General features: G+C 47.2%; 1 protein-coding gene across 6 annotated transcripts in view; it reads right to left on the minus strand.

Annotated features, from left to right (window-relative positions):
• The window catches only part of LOC144728326 (calmodulin-binding transcription activator 1-like), a 630428-nt gene that overhangs the window by 516404 nt on the left and 95334 nt on the right, over positions 1-18690 (minus strand). For all 6 annotated transcript variants that reach the window (XM_078607684.1, XM_078607683.1, XM_078607681.1 and 3 more), the window contains exon 2: positions 16109-16215. In XM_078607684.1, the coding sequence (XP_078463810.1) occupies positions 16109-16215 (107 nt within the window). The remainder of the gene's footprint in view (positions 1-16108; positions 16216-18690) is intronic.

Raw genomic sequence — 18690 nt, forward strand, 5'->3', positions numbered from 1 at the left:
AGCTGTCATTTGTGGCCAGGTCTGTTTTGAAAAGTAAATATCGCAGTGGGCTTTGTCTGGTAGGATGGGGATGGTTTGAGTGTTGTATTTGTAGGCGTTTGGGCGATTTGATTACCTTGCTCGTACTTTGCACTCCTACCGTGTTTGTGTACTGTTTGTTGTTGTAACGTTCTTACCCGCCCCAACTGGATATTTGTAAAAAAAGAGCTTTATAGCTCAACGGATTCCTCCATTTCTAAATAAATATTCTCATTCCGATTGCGCATTCAAGGTTGGCATGGTCCTTCACACTCCCCACACCGCCGAGGCATCAGGACAGCCAGTGGGAGGGGATGATGGAAACGCCAACCGGTCCCGGAGGGGCGAGAGCGGTGCCTTTGCGACGCGCGATCGGGTTTCACATTCGCCTAGCCCGCGGCTTTTGCCGAAAAAAGATGCCCGCCCGTGCGATCCATAATGAGCATACACACATGGAAAATCCATAATCACGGAAGGTGTAAGCTGTGAGCATGTGAATTATGGAGGGGTTTGACGCGTGTTTTTGGCTTGTTTGACCAATTTTAGAAGTTGGGCACGGCTCGATGGGCTGGAGGCGGTCTCAGCTCCGGCAGAGCGAACAGCGACGTTTGTGGGCAAGCAGCCACTGAATGGTGGCAGAGACTCCACATTATGAGCGGGGAGGGGTGGGGGGGTGGTTTGGATTAACTTAGAGGCACCCACCATGTGCACGATGTTCTTTTATGCATCCGCACGACGATAACGGTCGTCCCGAAACGTTGCAGATGGAAGGGCTCCTCATTGGCAACGTGTTTGCGCACGTACGTAACGTGGTGTGTCGCTGTTACGTATTCACGAGTTATATCTGTCCATCCGTTGAATTGACTCTCAATGTTAATCCGGTAGAGTTCATAATAATTACTAATTAATGGGGTTTTTTGCGTGTCATATCCCCCACTGTTATCCCAACTGTAATATCGGCGTCGTGCCATGAGGCGGAAAATCCATTCAGATATCTCAGAGCAGTGCCACACCCCTCAATATCAGAGAACGGCCCACAGAAGCGGAACCCACAGAGCTGCCTCCGAGATCTCTTCAAGTGACCTCATTAAGGGAGCAGCACTTTTCTCACCCACCCTGCCGCAAAAAGTAAAGTTCATCACGTGACAGTTTTACTGATGTTTTTTTTTATGAGAGCTGTCATTTTGCAGTGCCAATTGAAAGTGATGGGTTTTTGTTCATGTGTTTGTGTGCAGTCATTGGTGATTGAGCCGAAACCAATCAACGCACTTGGAAATCCAGTTTAATCAGAGGCCCGCTGCTTGGATTCCAATCCAAAATCTCGGCAGTGCTGGCTCAGCACCCCGACCTCTGAGTCACACGGCCACCGCACATCTACAGGGAAGGCTTTAATTAGGGATTCTTATACAGGCTTAGGAACAGCCAAAAAAAATGGCCATTCTTTTGCAGATTAAAAGAGAGGAGCTTTGTCTGCGATCCAGCAGTGGGAACCTGGGCGGTCGAAAAATCAACTCGTTGGCCACGCACACACACGCGTACACTAAGCCAAAGGACACAAAGCCAAACCATCGCACCAGGAGATCCGCACGAAACGAATATTACATTTTAAAACGCAGCAGCCAATGAAGCACCGTGATATATATGTAAGCGATAAATACCACCGTCTGAAGCAAAAAAATTAAAACGAGCATAAAGGCCATCGCGTTAAATAATAAAACAAAGAAATAGTTTGATGCAAGGAAAATCAATGCTCCTTGAAAACAAACAAGATCTCCACCAGCGCATCAATTAATACATAAGAGCATCAACTCAAGACATCGTCGTTCGCAAAACCTTGAATCGTTAAATTTTTAAGCAGGGGAAAAAAAAAATACACGGTCCGGCAGTAAATACAGTAGCCTCGCAAACATGATCTATCTGTCTGTTTCAGCCCGCTCTTACAATCACATTTTTGCAATAAAGTTACTTTATTTTGCCCGCTTCTAATCAAGGTGACGCACGAACCATTACTTCGGTGGCGTCTGCCGCGACTCACGGAGACGCGGGATGCATTTAATGTTTAATGCTCAGTCGTTCACCTCCGCCATTTCACGCGCAAAATATTATAAAGCACAGTGGTTCTTTGTTTTTAGTAGTCTGCCCGGCGCTGCACTTTGCATTTTCCACGAAACGTGACGACATAAGTCACCTTCTGTGCCGGGAGCAGCCGGAACATTTCCGATCGGGACGAGATAGAGAAAGGGAAAATAACTTTTTTTGCTCGATTTGTTTTGGAACATTGTGGATGATGGAGTTTTATGAAACATAAGTGCAGAGTACCAAGGGCACGTGAAATTTATTTCAATTCCGCACGTCTAAATTTTTTTATTCGCATTTTTTTCGCTTTCCATAAAAACAGGTAAAGGTGCAGCTTGAAAATGTGTTGCTGATGAGAATTCATTTTGTTTAATCCTCGACACTAGCTGCACATCTCGGAGAAGGCGAGAGCACTCACACTTTACCCCGCCATTCCTATGCACATGTATTTAGATATACACACTGGATATTTAAATGTTGTGGTTTGTCAAATGGGCTCATGGTCATGGCAGTTTTATTGAGAGAAATATATTCCCTACGCCAACTCCTTACCATGGTGATTTACTGCGCGCACTCGTCATGCGGGACATTCAGCTGAGCCGTCAGAATCGGGAATCTTTATTGAGGCTGGGAGGAGGAATCTGATGATCTGCGAAGCTCTTTGCGAAAGATGTCCAGTATGGGCGGGTCAGCAAGTTACAACAGCAAACAATACGACAAAAAACAACAGGAGTGCAAAAGAAAGAACATGATAAGCAAGTCACTAAATATAAATATGTAAATAATGCCTTAATAATATGGGTAGAAGCACCCAACTTACGATCGCAAATTCAAACCAAGTTTGACATCAACTTGGACCATCACCTTTCCGAGTTCGATAATCATACATTCGGCTCTGCGGAACGACGCAAGCGGTGATGCGATGGGGAGATTTGTCTCCTGCCCATCCGATGCTCCGGCTGCGCATGAGAAAAACGACCAAATGGCTTTGCTTAAACGCCCCAGTTGTCAAAGAGGCGAGAGAAAAAAAACGAATCGAAAACCGATTCCTTCTCTCCTCAGTCGAGTGTATGAGACGTGCAGGTAGCCAAAAAGGTAACCCGGTGAATTAGCCTTGCTTTGCAAAGCGCATCCTTTGATTTAAAAAGACCTACCGAAGGTCAACGTGGCGAATTAAGAGACACAATGAAGGTAACAGCTTTTGTAATAAGCTCTCAAGAGTGACTCATGCGTTCCCCATTCACCGTGGAATTTGTCTCACTTCTGCACGTCGCAAGGACGCGTGGCGTTCGCCGCGGTTCTTCACTCGATAGATCGGCGAATCGTCACGGACCAAAACCGGCCGCGAGAATCCAGCGCGTGTGCACGAGCGTTGTGCTCCGTGCGCTCATTCCAAGACAGCTCCTGCAACTGTGTGGTCTCCTTGCCCAGAAATCCCAATTCGGCCTCTTCGGCAAAAAGCATTCCGCGCGCGAGCGGGGGGCATCTGCACGCCGTGCACGTCTTCCCCAAGGTTAACTCGGCATAACAAAACGTGTGTACGTGGTGGTGGTGGTGGCTGAGAATCAACACCAGGCATCGATGGAGACAAAGGTGGCCAGGGCATGCGTGGAACTGGCCCGCGTCACTTAATTGCGCGGTGAACTGACTCGGCCTCAAATGAGTACCCGGCACTGCGGTGTGTGGTAAACATCGCCAATCGGGGAGACAAAGGCGGCCGGGCGTGGTGCTGGCCACCCACCCACTTCGTGTACCGTGCCAGCCTTCATAGGTGCTACTCGCTAAGAGCACTCGCCCCAACAGTCTGTTAAGGCTATAGTTAGCATGGTACGGTGCAGAAGAAGTTCAACATATATACACCTCCATCTCCACGCATCTCCGATGAGCATGGCTGGCTATGTACGGTGCTACTCCACAGGATTGCAAGCATCGCTGACTCCCCTCAAACCCAAATTAATTACTCAACAGAATATTTCTAGGTTAGGACGCATCAATGCAGATCACCTGATTACGTTGAGAAAACTTTGTTCCGCAATGCCAGAGTTGGTTCCCTTCCCCCAACTCCACCTCCTTTTCCACCGAGTGTTTTCCATTTCAAAAACTAATTTGCATTGTCACACAACTGTAATTTGTTAACACGATTACGGACAAATAATTTAAAGTTGTGTTCTGCATGAATGGAGGCATTGATTCTGTCACTTGGGAAGAAATACATTTTTACTGAGAGGTTTCTTTCGCTCAACTATTTTTTGCCCAACTTTCTTTTTGTGTGCAAACTAACACCGTTTAAATAAACTTCTGACCATAACCATCGACCAAAAGCTCATCTGCAACACGTACTTCATGCACTCAACAGGGCCCCAAATCATTGGCTCCTGCCAACGACATCTGGTGTGAGGCCTAACTTTGCTGATGAGTGCCAGAAGGTCCAAAACCGATTCAGAGTTTGCTTGTTTAAACAAATTCTGCTCGCTAACATTGGTCTGGAAATCCGACAGGCTGAGGGACTAAACATGTGTTTAAGTAACAAATTATATTCGGAGGCATAGAAAGCAGTTATTCTTTTCTATGTATATATAAAAGGCTTCACCCCTTCTGACATAAATACAGGTGTTAAAATGTTCAAACAACAAATATACACGTATTGCAAGGCATCAAGTCTGCATTAACCACATATACTTGTGGTAAAAAAATGCAAACAAATACGCTTTGAAAGTGTATGCATTGCCCTTGACTCTGAGCGGCCTACACCAGAGGCATCCTCTTTCACGGCCTTGTCTCACCACTGCTATAGAGCAATGGCCGCCAAAAGGCGACCATTACAAGAACGATGCAAACGCTAAAGCACCCCCCCCCCCCCGACCCCTCATAATCTTGATATTGGCAAAAGGTGTCCCACAGATAGTTCTGCTCGAATTTGCTATAATCCGCTACGTTGTGTATGAGAAGGGGGGCATCGTCACCGCTTCATCGAATCATCCACGTGACTATTGCCTTCCCATCACTTCAGCAGAAAACGAGGAGGGGGGCATCGACAAATACCGCATTCGAGAGAGAGAGAACGAGCGAGCGACACAACATCAAAATACAACGATTACCCCGCACGCGTTTCGAGACCGGTTTCGCGTACGCCGCTGTACCCAGCTGGGATAAGGGCACCTTTTTGCGGCGTTGCGGAAAGACTTGCCTGAAGCCCAGCTGTGATGATTGCGCTCGTGAGAGGCGATGGATTAGGGGGGGGGGGGGGGTGGAATAGATATATCGGTTGGCGCCTAACTTTTAACGCACGCCACTTTTTCCGGGGGGAGGGGGGGGGCGACGACGGGGGGGGGGGGTGGAATCGGAATCACCACCGAATGCCGATGCCTCGCTGCGTGTTCCAATTAATCCCAAACAATTCCCACGGCTGTCTTACTGGTATGGGGAGGGGTAAAAAAAAAACACAATTTAACCTGGTGAACGGTGAACGCATGGGTGGTGGGGGTGAAATATATAGATATCTCAGAGCACAATCATCAATTATATTTAAGGGGAATTGGTTGAGATCAATTGAAATGGTGGGAATTGATTTAAAATCCGTTCACGCAAAAAGATGTAAAATATGGTAATTCGTATAAATAGGCGATGGTGAAATGAAAAGCTTTAGGCAATTTGAACAAAACCACATTGTGTTACGCGCCTTTCAAACACATTTAAACTCACTACAAACAAATGTATTAAAACTAGACTATTAAATACAGCATTTGAGGCATTTAAACGGTTTATTGAAATGTGCAAATGGCTCTCCATTGCCAAGCGTAATCAAGTCAAAACGAGCATATGCTGGAAGGGAAAATTGTATTGCTGAAAGCGTCCGCAGGAATCCCGCCTTGTTTACATCGTTTGCGCGCATCCACAAAAGGTCGTGGCTGCCGGGTGAACTCTGGGCCACTCAAGAGTGGCGCTGGAACTCCTCCGCTGGCTGCGTGATAGCCAGCAAAGGCTGTCAACACTTGTTGGCATAACACCGACAAGGTTGTCAACACGTCTCTGTGCCACAATGCGCAGTCACAAAGTTCTGCAGGTTTTTATATATTGAGATATATAAACAGTAGAGGGGTACTTTATTTGCCCTCCTGTCAGTCCGGCTCCCAGTCACAGCAATTTTCTGTCATAGCCGGCCACGATGACCACAACGAACCGGAAACCCAACGGTGTTGACAATTAGTATGACCTTCAGCAGAAAACGACCTGTTCTGAATGAGTTCATTCAGACGCTGTCTTTCCGACAGACCTGTTCTTCACCTGAGGACGGCTGCTTGCGTTGTGGCCGAAATGTCGTGAGAATTGTATTTTATTATGTTTTATTTTTATTATTTTATTATTTCCCTTCTACGTGACTTTACCGAAAGAACCAAGAAGATGAATCCCTGCAATCACGAAAGCTTTAAATCGAAAAATACAAACAATGTTGATAACGGGGGCGCCACGGTGGCGAAATGTTAACTACCTCGCCTGGTATACAGGAGGTGATGGGCTGTATCCCGACCCTGACCCCCTGCTGTATATTTGGCGTTTGAATATTCTCCCCGTGGTCACGTGGATTATTCTCCGGGTCCTCCGGTTTTTCTCTCCACATGTAGAATCACTCGTTCAGAGCATTTGGCTGCTGCTCCAAATTTCCACGTGACGATAAGCCACTTCGTTGAGCTATCAATTGCGATAGCCCGGTCGCTTCTGAAAAAGAGCCACATATACTCAGTGGGGCCTTACCTGGTTAAAAAACAAAGTTTAGTTGAAGTGAATTTTGGGCAGGACCCGTTGTCAGAAGGGATGGCGGCCCGCGGTCGAGACGAATGGAAAAAGTGGGGAGCCAAAAAGGGGAGAACAAGCCCCTGGGAACGGAGCGCTCACCGCAGAGGTGGAGCGAGGAAATCGCATCGCGTGCAGGATTGCTGCGTCGCAAGACCGTGATGGCGACGGGCTCGGCGAGGTCATCATTCGGCAGCGGATAGATCACGGGTGGGAGACAATGATGGTGAATCTCGTGAGGCTTTCAATATGATGATAATGTATCGTGCACTTGTTTGTCAGCCACGCTGAGTCGTAGGGCACTCTTTTTCAGGAGGGTCCTGCCGCTGCATCGGGGTTTTTTTTTAAAGAAGTTTTCAGCTTAATTTTTGGAGCTTTCGTGACTGCAGGAATTATTCTTTGGTTCTTTCGGTTAAGTCACGTCTAAAGATAAAATAATAAATTAAAATAATAGCGACGTTTCGATTGCAACACAAGCAATCATCATCAGGCATAAGAGAAATTGCTTGTGTTGCAATCGAAACGTCGCTATTATTTTAATTTATTATTTTATCTTTAGACGTGACTTAACCGAAAGAACCAAAGAATAATTCCTGCAGTCACGAAAGCTCCAAAAATTAAGATTCAACCACTTCTACGGGGAAGTTTTAAGCTTATCTTTTTTCTCTCTCTGGCTATTTGTTCTCTCTGCCTGTGTCCTCTCTTTGGAATTTTCACACTTAAATTCTAACTTAGCAATCTTTGAAATACGTAATCAACCAGGCTATGCGTTAATTGTGTGTTGACCGACTCTCTGTGTTGCATTACATCACATTTCGATATTTTGCGATGTTATTTAATTTTAGTGTGTCTTTCTCCTAATTTTCAAGCTTGCGTGCAGTGCCACGTCGTCATCTTACTTGCGCAGCAGCAACACGTTGCCGACCACTCATTGATATGCTAATTTTCTCTGCCCCCTCCCTCTCTCCGTCCCCGCCCCCCCTCCCTATATTTAAGGGACCGTCACAGAAACGACCCCTCTCTCTGTGCCGATATGTGTCCTCTCTCTGTGTGTCCTTGTGATGTCTGTCTGCTTGTATGTCTGTCTATAGTTTTCTAGTTAGATTTTTGTTGCAATTTCTCTTATGCCTGATGATGATTGCTTGTGTTGCAATCGAAACGTCGCTATTATTTTAATTTATTATTTTATCTTTAGACGTGACTTAACCGAAAGAACCAAAGAATAAGTTTTCAGCTGATTTATGGTGAGCTTTCATGTAAATGGAGGAAACCGGAGCGCCCGGAGAAATCGCACACATGCATGAGGGGGCACCAATCTATCCTCCCAACAGATGAATACAGATGGCGGCAAGTCCACTTGCTGTACCGCCTTTTCTTGGCGAACCAGGGTACCGCATCTCCTCGACGCCCACGGGAAGGGAGATTCACAATATCTGCGCGGTGATCCACCAACCCTCGCTGCCTCCACAGAGCTGGGTTACAGGCCATGTGCGTAGCCACCACCGCCCGGCGAGCTTAGAGAAGAGAAACACATCGTGCCCGTAGGATGGGCTGGTAGTGGCTTGTCTTTTAAAGGCAAGCATGACCCCACGCTCACCGCTGCTCGTTTCAATGGAGATATTCTCATTAAGGTGTGCGTGGAACTATTTAGTCAACCAAAGCCGAGCCGTAGAGTCGGCCGAGCATTTCGTTTGGCAAGGGCTTGTTTTGACTCGTATTGTCAAAACATTGTAACCGTGCAGCAAGGGAATTAATGAACAAGATCAACATAACAAGAACAGCAACAGATGCCTTACTGGGGTTTTTACTCCCGTGAATTGGGCATGGCTCATCTCCAACGGCAGCCTCTGGGGCAGTGATGGAAATTCCACGTTGTGATGGTGGGGCTCAGTATGTCCAAAAGGCAAACAAATGTCCAACATTTTTAAATGTTGTGGGTTTACTCTCCAACATACCGGTGTGCTTAGTAACTAATTGGCACGTTTCGTTTACGTGACAAACTTTACTAATTGGCTGCATCGGGTGGTGGTGGGTGAACGACACATTTATATGTACGCCATCTAACCCAAACGAAAAAAACCTATACTCTGAATGTCCAAAAAAAGGGAACATCCATAATAGAAGCGGTGGCTTCCCATCATACGCAGACTGATGGGAGGTTAAGAGGGGAGGCAGTGTTTGCCGAGGCAGGGAGAGCAAGACAGATTAGGGGTTAGGTGCGATTACAGAGGTAAATATGAGCAAGGCCAGGAAGCAAGGAATTATTTGCAAAACCTGCTGATAAACCTTCCGATTTGAATGCTGCATCACTGCACGAATGCTGCATTACTGAATTAAATATTTTGAAGTGAAGATTACGATTTGCATAACAAATAATAAGTATCGATTTAAAGCTTTCGTGACTGCAGGGATTCATCTTCTTGGTTCTTTCGGTAAAGTCACGTAGAAGGGAAATAATACGTGACTTTACCGAAAGAACCAAGAAAATAATAAGTACACTGCGCATTATACAATATAACATTTATGTATTGTGAATGCACAACATGTACTGGGAGAGCGGTGGCGCAGTGGTCAGCGTACCGCGCCACGAACATGGGCAAGCCGAGTTCGATTCCTGGTCACGGCTAGCATCAGCGGCGAGTGATGGAGTGTCATTGAAACTCGCCCCAGGGCAGCCCTTGACTGGCCGGCGTGGTGAAATATGGTCAAACAACGGCCACAAACGACATGGCGAGGGAAGGCTTTCCTTCGACAGTCGATTTGACGAGGGGCTGCAAATTATTTTTTTCTCTTTTGCTATTTTATTGCGCCGTGTATTTAACGGTGCGAGACAGAAAACGAAAAGGCATGCCAAATGCCAAAATGCATTTCGACTTAAAGTTGAAGAATGCCAAAGTTTTGAAGTGAGCTGTAAGAAAATCCACATATTGGAATGATCTAACATCGGTCCTTAAATATAATGAGTCAGAGGCGAAATGGATGGTGGACAAAGCAGATTGGAAAAGCTGCATTGATGGGCCTGAAAGAGGAGTTAGAGCTGACATTCTTTGGTGGGAGCCAAGATGGGATTTAGTGATCAACAGAGATGATGGGTTTTTTTTTTTAAAGCCCTTCCACACGAGGCAAATTTCCTCCCACCTTCTGCAATGATTCTCGCACGTGGTCTTGCAGGCTGGAGCAGAGAAGACAATAGAGGAGAAACACTGCCACAAACCTTCAAACTCCACTTCCACACTTCCCCTCGTCCCACGCTCGAGGGTGCGCATCGTGAACGCCGCACGCGTCTTGCTCAGCTTTGAGATGAGCTCGAAAAAATGTAAAATAAAAACGCCCCTATCCATTACAAAGGCGTACATTTACTCTGCAGTGCCCGCGCACGACTCCTCTGCAGGAAGCTGAGGCTTGAACGGAGTCGTCGCGTGTTCCCTATGAGCAAGGCAACCTTTTGATGCTGCGGGGTAACCCCGCAGGCGGGCGGCTTGCGAGCGGACCCAGCGCACGGCGTGGCAGGCCGTTGAGTGCGGCAGTCGGTGCGGGACAACGCGAGGACGAGAACGCAATGCGGAGATGAGAATTGGGTGAGCGGGGGAGTGCAATGCCTCACCCGCAATTGGCACGGTTGGCTACGTGCGGTGCGAAAGAAGTTCAACACACACACACTCACGGTTGGCTACGTATGGTGCGAAATAAGTTCAACACACACACACTCACCCACTCAGGGTTGGCTACGTACGGTGTGAAAGAAGTTCAACATACATGCACTCACCCACTCACGGTTGGCTACGTACGGTGCGAAAGAAGTTCAACACACACACACTCACGGTTGGCTACGTACGGTGCAAAAGAAGTTCAACACACATACACTCACGGTTGGATACAGCATGCGGCTGTGACGTGCTGACAACGTGCGCGGTGTGGATATCGGACGCGGAGGGTTTGGCAAAGTTAGAATTTTTTTTTATGTTAAATCGAAGCAGATATTCGTCGATTTGAACGTTGCAATCCGAAGATCACGATACATATGCGTAATAATAATTAATATTGTTCGATTCTTTTTTGGGTTCAGGTCACCCCTTGCAGCTACTGGAGACACGACAATGCAGCGTATTGTTTGGAAAAAAAACATCGTGACTTCGTGGATTGAACCGTGACCCTGAATCTCGACAAATCATCAACACTCCACGGGGATGGGCGGCGATTCACTCAACGCAGAGAAATTTCGATTGCTCTACGTACACATCTTGGACAACTTAAGAAGCTCACCTCGGACTTTTGACTTCTCACAAACACACGCGTGATTCATGTCAGATCAGCGTATTAAACATTACGACTTGGAAGGAAACGAGGGGCCAACGGGGGATAGCGGGAGCGCACGGATGCCCAGATCCACAGGTCTACGTTGTTGTTTGTCGTAAGATAGATCCGTTCCTCCTAGAACATTGCTCTTGTCGGTTGGAGAGAGAATCTGCCCCGGGAGTGTGGCCTGGGCAATCCGGCACTGTGCACGACATATCCCTGCTGTGCCGCAATAATTATCTCCTAAAATAGCTCGCATTGCCCGTGTTGGGTGGAATTATTCTGTGTTCAAACACTGCACTGAATTTTAAATACGTGCCAAAGATATATACTCCAATAATGCATGTTGCACTGTGAACGTGTACTTTTCATTATAACAGCACTCCATGACATGTGTGCGTGTGTACGTGGCGCAATGGTCATAGCGCTGCGTTACGAACCCAGCCACCCGAGTTCGATTCCTGCTCATGGCCAACACCAGTGACGATAATCTGAACCAGTCAAATGTACCTATCAGGTGCGGCGTGTAAACATCGCCACTTGGGAGACAAAGGCGGCCGGGCGGTGGTGTTGGCCACCCACCCCCTCGTGTGCTGCCCCGGCCTTTATAGGTGCTCGCTAACAGCACTTGCCCCTACAGTCTGTTAAAGACTCTATGGGAGGATCGTTGTCATTGTCTTGTACAAGGCATAAACAAACAAAAAAAACATACATTTCGATTTAAAGCTTCTTTCGTGACTGCAGGGATTCATGTTCTTGGTTCTTTTGGTAAAGTCACGTAGAAGGGAAATAATAAAAGATATAACGGTTTATTTTTATTATTTTATTATTTCCCTTCTACGTGACTTTACTGAAAGAACCAAGAAAAAAAAACCCATCTCATTTTTAGACTTACAAATGATAGAGAATTGTGCCGCCAGCGAGCGCCGAGGACGATCAGTCCTGGCCTACCGTGGGCTGGTGTGGCTAGAATCATGCTGATGTCCACAGGACAGGCCTAGTAACAACATCACGGCGCTTCGGCCCAGAGAAGCTCTCCAATAGACGGTTCGATGCGAGTAGGCAAGAGTGCGCATGGCCTGGAATCCAACTCGGGTTACTCGTATCGAAGTGGATTAATAATTAACCTAGATTTGAAGCTTTCATGACTGCAAGGATTCATACTCTTAGGTTTTTTTTTTTTCGGTAAAGTCACGTAAAAAATTTTTTACTAAAAGTAATAACAGAAATAAAATTGCAATATTTTATTTTATTTCTATTATTACTTTTAGTAATTGAATTTTTTACCTACGTGACTTTACCGAAAAAAAAAAAACCTGAGAGTATAATAATGAACCATCCATCAAATAATTGCATTACGAGCGAACATGAACAAATTCCGCCACTGTGCCGCCCTGCCACTCTCATCGATAAATCCATTGCTCGTCACATATCTGATAACCTCCTTCTGGATGAGCGCGTGTACTGCATCCACACATGACACACTTGCACAACGACAATTTCTCAATATACTACACGCTCCACTGTATGCATAGGGCCATGTGGTTTAAGCATGCGTTTAAGTTGTAATGGACAAAGGTGGTGAGGTGACTCCATCACGACATGTTCGGTAGCCTTGTACTTAGCCCTGCCAAGCACTTCCAACATTGATCTAGAGCCGTGCGCGTGTGTCATTTATTTGCGTGTTCATATCAACTTACATGTGTGTGCGTGCGAGCGATGGGGAGCGCTAATGCAGCGGTTCACGCTTTGCGATACGAACCCGATGACCCGAGTTCGATTCCCGCTCACGGCTATCACCAGTAACGATTATATCAACCGGTCCTGGGCCTCCCTGAGGTCGACTCAGCCTCAAATGAGTAGATGGTGCGTTGCGTAAAATTATCGCCACTGGGGAGACAAAGGCGGCCGGGCGTGGTGCTGGCCACCCACCCGCTCATGTGCCGTGCCAGCCTTAATAGGTGCTCCCTAACAGCACTTGCCCAACAGCTATACGTGGGATGTTTGTATTTTTGTGCGAGCAATGAGATCTTCCCAAGTGCCCCGTTGTGACAAAGTCCAAATAGTCGATGAGAACTATAAATATTAATCAGCAATCTTCTATCCACTGTGAGATCAGGTTTTCTGTATGTTAACAACTTGTTTGCCCACAAATAATTATTACTGCTGAATGACTGCGGTCACCTGCTTGGGGCAGAATTGACCTCAGCGATTCGAGTTATTTTTAACGGCAAATACAAGACTCCAAAAATATCTGTTCACAATTCACCCACCGTGCTTAATGGGCCAAGTCGTCAGCAGCGTCTGGTGACAAATTATTATTTGCACACGAGCATGACCAGCATTCAAGTCTCCTGTTGGACGTGGCTGTGGTGAGACCCCAGTGGGTTAACGGCACGCCCCACTGGGCCAGAACACGAGCCCCTGAAAATTGGACATCCTAAGATTAAAGACAAAATACAAAGATCCCCCGTATAGCCTTAACAGACTGTTGGGGCAAGCGCCGTTTGCAGGTAGCACCTATGAAGGCCGGCATGGCACACGAGGGGGTGAGTGGCAGCACCACACCCGACCGCCTTTGTCTCCCCGGTGGCGATGTTTACACACCGCACCATGTAGTCATTTTGAGGCTGAGTCGACCTAGCGGACACCCCGGGTCGGTTCAGATAACCGTCACCGGCTTTGGCCATGAGCGGGAATCGAACTCGGGTGGCCGGATTCCGAGCGCAGCGTAGCGCTAACCGCTACAACTACCGCCTCACCACCGCACAAAGACAAAGATCCCCCGTATAGCCTGAACAGACTGTTGGGGCAAGTGCTGTTACCAAGCACCTATAAAGGCCGGCACGGTGGCACACGAGAGGCTGGGTGGCCAGCACCACGCCCGGCCGCCTTTGTCTCCCTAGTGGCGATGTTTTAACAAACCGCACCAGGTACTAATTTGAGGCTGAGTCGACCTTGGGGAGGCCCAGGACCGGTTCAAATAATCGTCACTGGTGTTGGTGGCTGCGAGCGGGAATAGAACCCATATTGCCGGGTTCGTAGCCCAGCACGCTGACCACAACACGACCGCTCCGCACTACACAGGTTCTCACATGCGTAGTGAGTTTGACAATTTAAGTGGTGAGCGTAGCAAATGCACCGATGTGTGCTTAAATTTCCCTCCAGAAAAAGCATTTTGCCAAGGCTCTCCGACGTTTGGGAGCTTCTTCACCGTACCGAGCAATGCGCGGTACAACCCCGAAAACACATTGGAGAGACGCACAGCACAACCGTGAAAAGCCATGCGCGGCATGTACCCCTTCCGTGAATTGAATCAAGCCCCCCTCTCTCGGAGAAATTGATGTTCAATTTGGCACCGAGAAAAATCGAATTGTCACTCATCCGCACAAGCCAAACGAACGCGGCCTCGTGGGCTGTGTAAGAGAGAACGCCGAAAGATACCGTGCAGCGTCGAGCAGCGTCACTGCCAAGGCATTTGGACGTGCGTATGCGTGTGCTTGTGCGTGCGTGTGCTTGTGCGTGCGTGCGCGTGCGCGCGAACGTGTGTCACGGGCGCCAGTCAATAACGTAAAACCTGGCTCGCTGCACGCCGCACGGACGATGACGATGCCCGCAGTTGTGAATTGGACAAAACATTAACGCAGCGGCAGGAGAGAAAAGGAAAAAAACGAAAGTTCGCATGATGTGAGCCGTTTTTCTTATTGCCCGCCAAAAGCGAGTGGGATTAATGAACGAGGAGGTGGTGGCGGTGCCTTCCCCCATCGCTCCCTTCCCCTGTCTTTTCTGTGGCTTCTCATCGCATGGCCCCGGGCCTGACACAAGACCCCCCCCCCAAGACGCTCGCCTCTGTAAAGGCCTTGGTATTGATGGGGGTGGGGAAGGGGAGTTGAGGGAGGGAGGAAGTGAGGGAGGGAGGGAGGAAGTGAGGGAGGGAGAAAGTGAGGGAGAAAGTGAGGGAGTTGAGGGAGGGAGAGAGTTGAGGGTGTGAGGGAGTTGAAGGAAGGAGGGAGGGAGGGAGGGAGTGAGAGAGGGAGGGAGGGAGGGATCGTTGCGTGGTAGAGAGGAGGTATAGACGCACCACAACGCGCACGTCGAAGGCGAAAATGAGTCGCGCAGCAATTATCATCTCTTACCTGAAGCCAGAATCCCTCTTTGCTGCTGATACGTACTATTGCCATAATTTGTAAGCGTGATAATGATTTCCAATACATATTATTGCACCAGTAACCGCAGTAGGCTTTGCTCATTATTGGCTTTAGTGTCACACTTTATGAAGGGCAAATTACTTGGTTCACTGATGGGGATGTGACATTCTTGTAAAGGTTTAGCACAACACGTTAAGCGTTTTACAACTGTAGGCTCACCTCTGCATTGTCCGTGAAACTAATCAACCTCTGGACCATAATTTTTGGTAATGGCCCAAATTTCTAAGAAAGTATTTTTCTGTTTGTTTTTCGAGTCATAAGCACAAACGCGACTCTTTTGTGCCAATAAGCATCAACGCTTTTGTGCCAATTCTTAGGCCGACACCGATGATTAAAAAGCACAGACTCGGCAAAGCCCCTAGCCAAATTTCACCGGTCTGGGCCTTTTAGATCATCATTACAATTGACATCATTCACCCACTCACTCACTCAGCGAAATGGCAATCATCTGTATGTATTAGAGAGTTCCAATCCACAAGAAGGGAGAGGAGGGAAAAATAACATAGAGAAAATAAAAAATAAAAAATAAAAAATAAAAAATAAAAAATAAAAAATAAAAAAAACGCAGGGACAGGAGGCAGGTCAGTGCTTTTCCAATGGCAATGATCCACCCTGCAGCGTGGTGGTCACGCCGTGTTGCGCGTACACACAAGAGCGAGCGGGCGAGCGAGCGGGTGAGCGGGGCAGGCGAGCGTGCGTGTGCGTGCGGGCGCGCTCACCTCGTTAGTATTCCACCGGTGCCTCTCCTTGGGCAAGGTCGAACACTTGGGCAAACACTCCAACAGCTTCTTTGGCAGAAAGACGGTCACATGGTTATTGTTGTTGTCTACAAAACACGGGCAGAAAAAAGAGAGAGAGAGCGCGCTGAGTGTCAGTGTTATTTAAATTGAATTTCGGCTGTTTTATTGGTTGACTTCGTTGTGAATAATGCATGCATTTTAAACGGGGCGTGATTTATAATTGGAGAATTTATGGGGAGGTGGTTTTCTTTTAAATTACATTTTTAGAAAATCTTTCCACATTTCGAACCGAGTGCCTCGGCATGCCTGACTCGTAGTCAGAAGATTGTGAGTCTAAATCCTGCCATGGGGGGGGGGGGGGGGTCAATGTCTTCCATCATCGCTCTAAGGACCGATAAAAACGAGTACCACTTTGTCGGAAGACGACAGCGGTTCACGTCGTACAGAAAGGCTGCCAAAAGAAAACTACGGAATTGTCACGACCGGCTCAAGGCTGCGCATAGAGATGAGCAGCGTCCCAAGATAGCTTGAGCAAGGAGACGCTTTGACTTAACTAGATGAGAGAAGCACTGTGCCCCGGTCTCCCTGGCTAAAAAGTGAGCATCTATCCCAAAAGCCACTTTCGCGATCAATTGAACCAACCACATTTAGCAAACCATCAATATATTTGAGGGCTATTGTGCTAAATGACAAACGTAGTTCCATTATTGAATGAGTTTAGACATGAAATGTAAACCAGAGATTTGATTGAATTCATTCTGTCATTATCCCACGCACTCTCAGATTCCAAGGAACAGTCAACGTGCCACTCACATAACACACCACCAGTTCAATTCGCGCTTGGCGCTGTTAGTCAATAAAGTTGATTAATTGACAGGGGAACTGAATGAACTACTTTTTTCTATGATTGATGATACGAGGAATTTCAAACGACCGTTTCTTGTCTGCAATCGCTGACAGGCACAAAATAACCATTCGCGTCGTCGCGGAGAATAGAACGAACAAAATAAATAAGTAGACAATGTAAGAACAGGTTTTTACCCTTTCTGGCAATAAAACAGTTGTGTCAAGATGTTCAAACACCAAACCGAAACCTTTTGCAAAGAAAATCGCGTTCGCATTAACCACACATACTTGTGATGAACACACATCTTAACACAACTGTTTTATTGCCAGAAAGGGGTAAAACCTATTCTCATATTTTGATACTGGCAAGGGAGGTCTCATGAAGTAGACAATATTTTATACTAGCTTGTTTGCTCGTCCAAAGGATGAGTGTATATTGCAGTAAATCTGAAATATTCAATAGAAAAATTGTTCAGCTCATGATTATTAATGAGGGGTGGGGGGTTGCCCCATGTGGAGTGACGTCACCCGCTAATGGTTATTGTGGAGGGGTGCGGCATGTGGAGTGACGTCACCCACTCATGATTATTAATGAGGGGAGGGGTAGGCCTCATGTGGAGTGACGTCACGTGGGGGGTGGGCCTCATGTGGAGTGACGTCACGGGGGGGGCCTCATGTGGAGTGACGTCACGGGGGGTGGGCCTCACGCGGAGTGACGTCACGCGCGGGACACACACACACATTCTTGGCTGATATAAAAAATTAAGGTCTTTTTTTTACACTTCCTGTCAACCACAACGCCTTCTGGGCGTGCGCAATTTCAGCAGCATTGGTTCAACGCAAGCAAACTGGAGGACCAGAGTTTGCTCGATCTGAAGTGGCTCAAGCAAATTGCCATGGAGTTCGACAGCGCGCGCTGCGCACACACACATCGCGTAACGGTCCCTTCTCTCTTCGCTCCGGCGACGTGCCGTACACGCCACCTGCGGCAACTTTGTGCGACACGTTACGAGCAAGATACGGCCGGTGACACGCGCGATGGAATGGTTTGTGAAGCCTATGTGCGTTCACAGGGGCTGTGAGCGGTGATGACCCAACAAGTTTTACAGATCCCGCAGGCTCCTATATTGTTTTTTTTTAATTCCTCTAAACATGCCACCGTATTCCTTCACGACGAAGTCTACGAGTTGGTTTTCCAATTCATGGGACGCAATATGCAGGTCACGTGACGGCCACCCAACGCTTGCTGCCACGGAACGGTTATACCCCGGGAAAACTGTTAAATACCAATAACAACACGTAAACTGTGAGCATCTTCTAAAGTCGGTAACATTCCCAATCTGATGAATGCTAATTATTACACGATAACTTAGGTACATCTAATTTGTGTAATCTCATTACGTCGCTCTGCAATGTTTTTATAATGTTGTTACGTGCGAAATGAGACCAAAAGTTGTGGTGACCACCCTCAGCTTTTCATCTGCTGCTTATTAGGCAATTAAAATGAGCCTCTTCCATTCTTAAGTACATCAGCAGCCCCACCAATGCTTTTTTGCAGCAGCAAGCAGAAGCAGCAGCCATGGAGGGAAAAAAATCATTATAATTACGTCTGATTCAATTATACATCGTTATTGCATCGCTTATCAAACGCTCGTGTTCACAACTGCACAAAACATAAGCAATTTTCCACGTGCAAAAAAACGATAGATTTTTTT

The sequence above is a fragment of the Lampetra planeri genome, chromosome 28 (assembly GCF_965212315.1).
Source record: "Lampetra planeri chromosome 28, kcLamPlan1.2.h2, whole genome shotgun sequence".
In the NCBI taxonomy this organism is placed as follows: domain Eukaryota; kingdom Metazoa; phylum Chordata; class Hyperoartia; order Petromyzontiformes; family Petromyzontidae; genus Lampetra; species Lampetra planeri.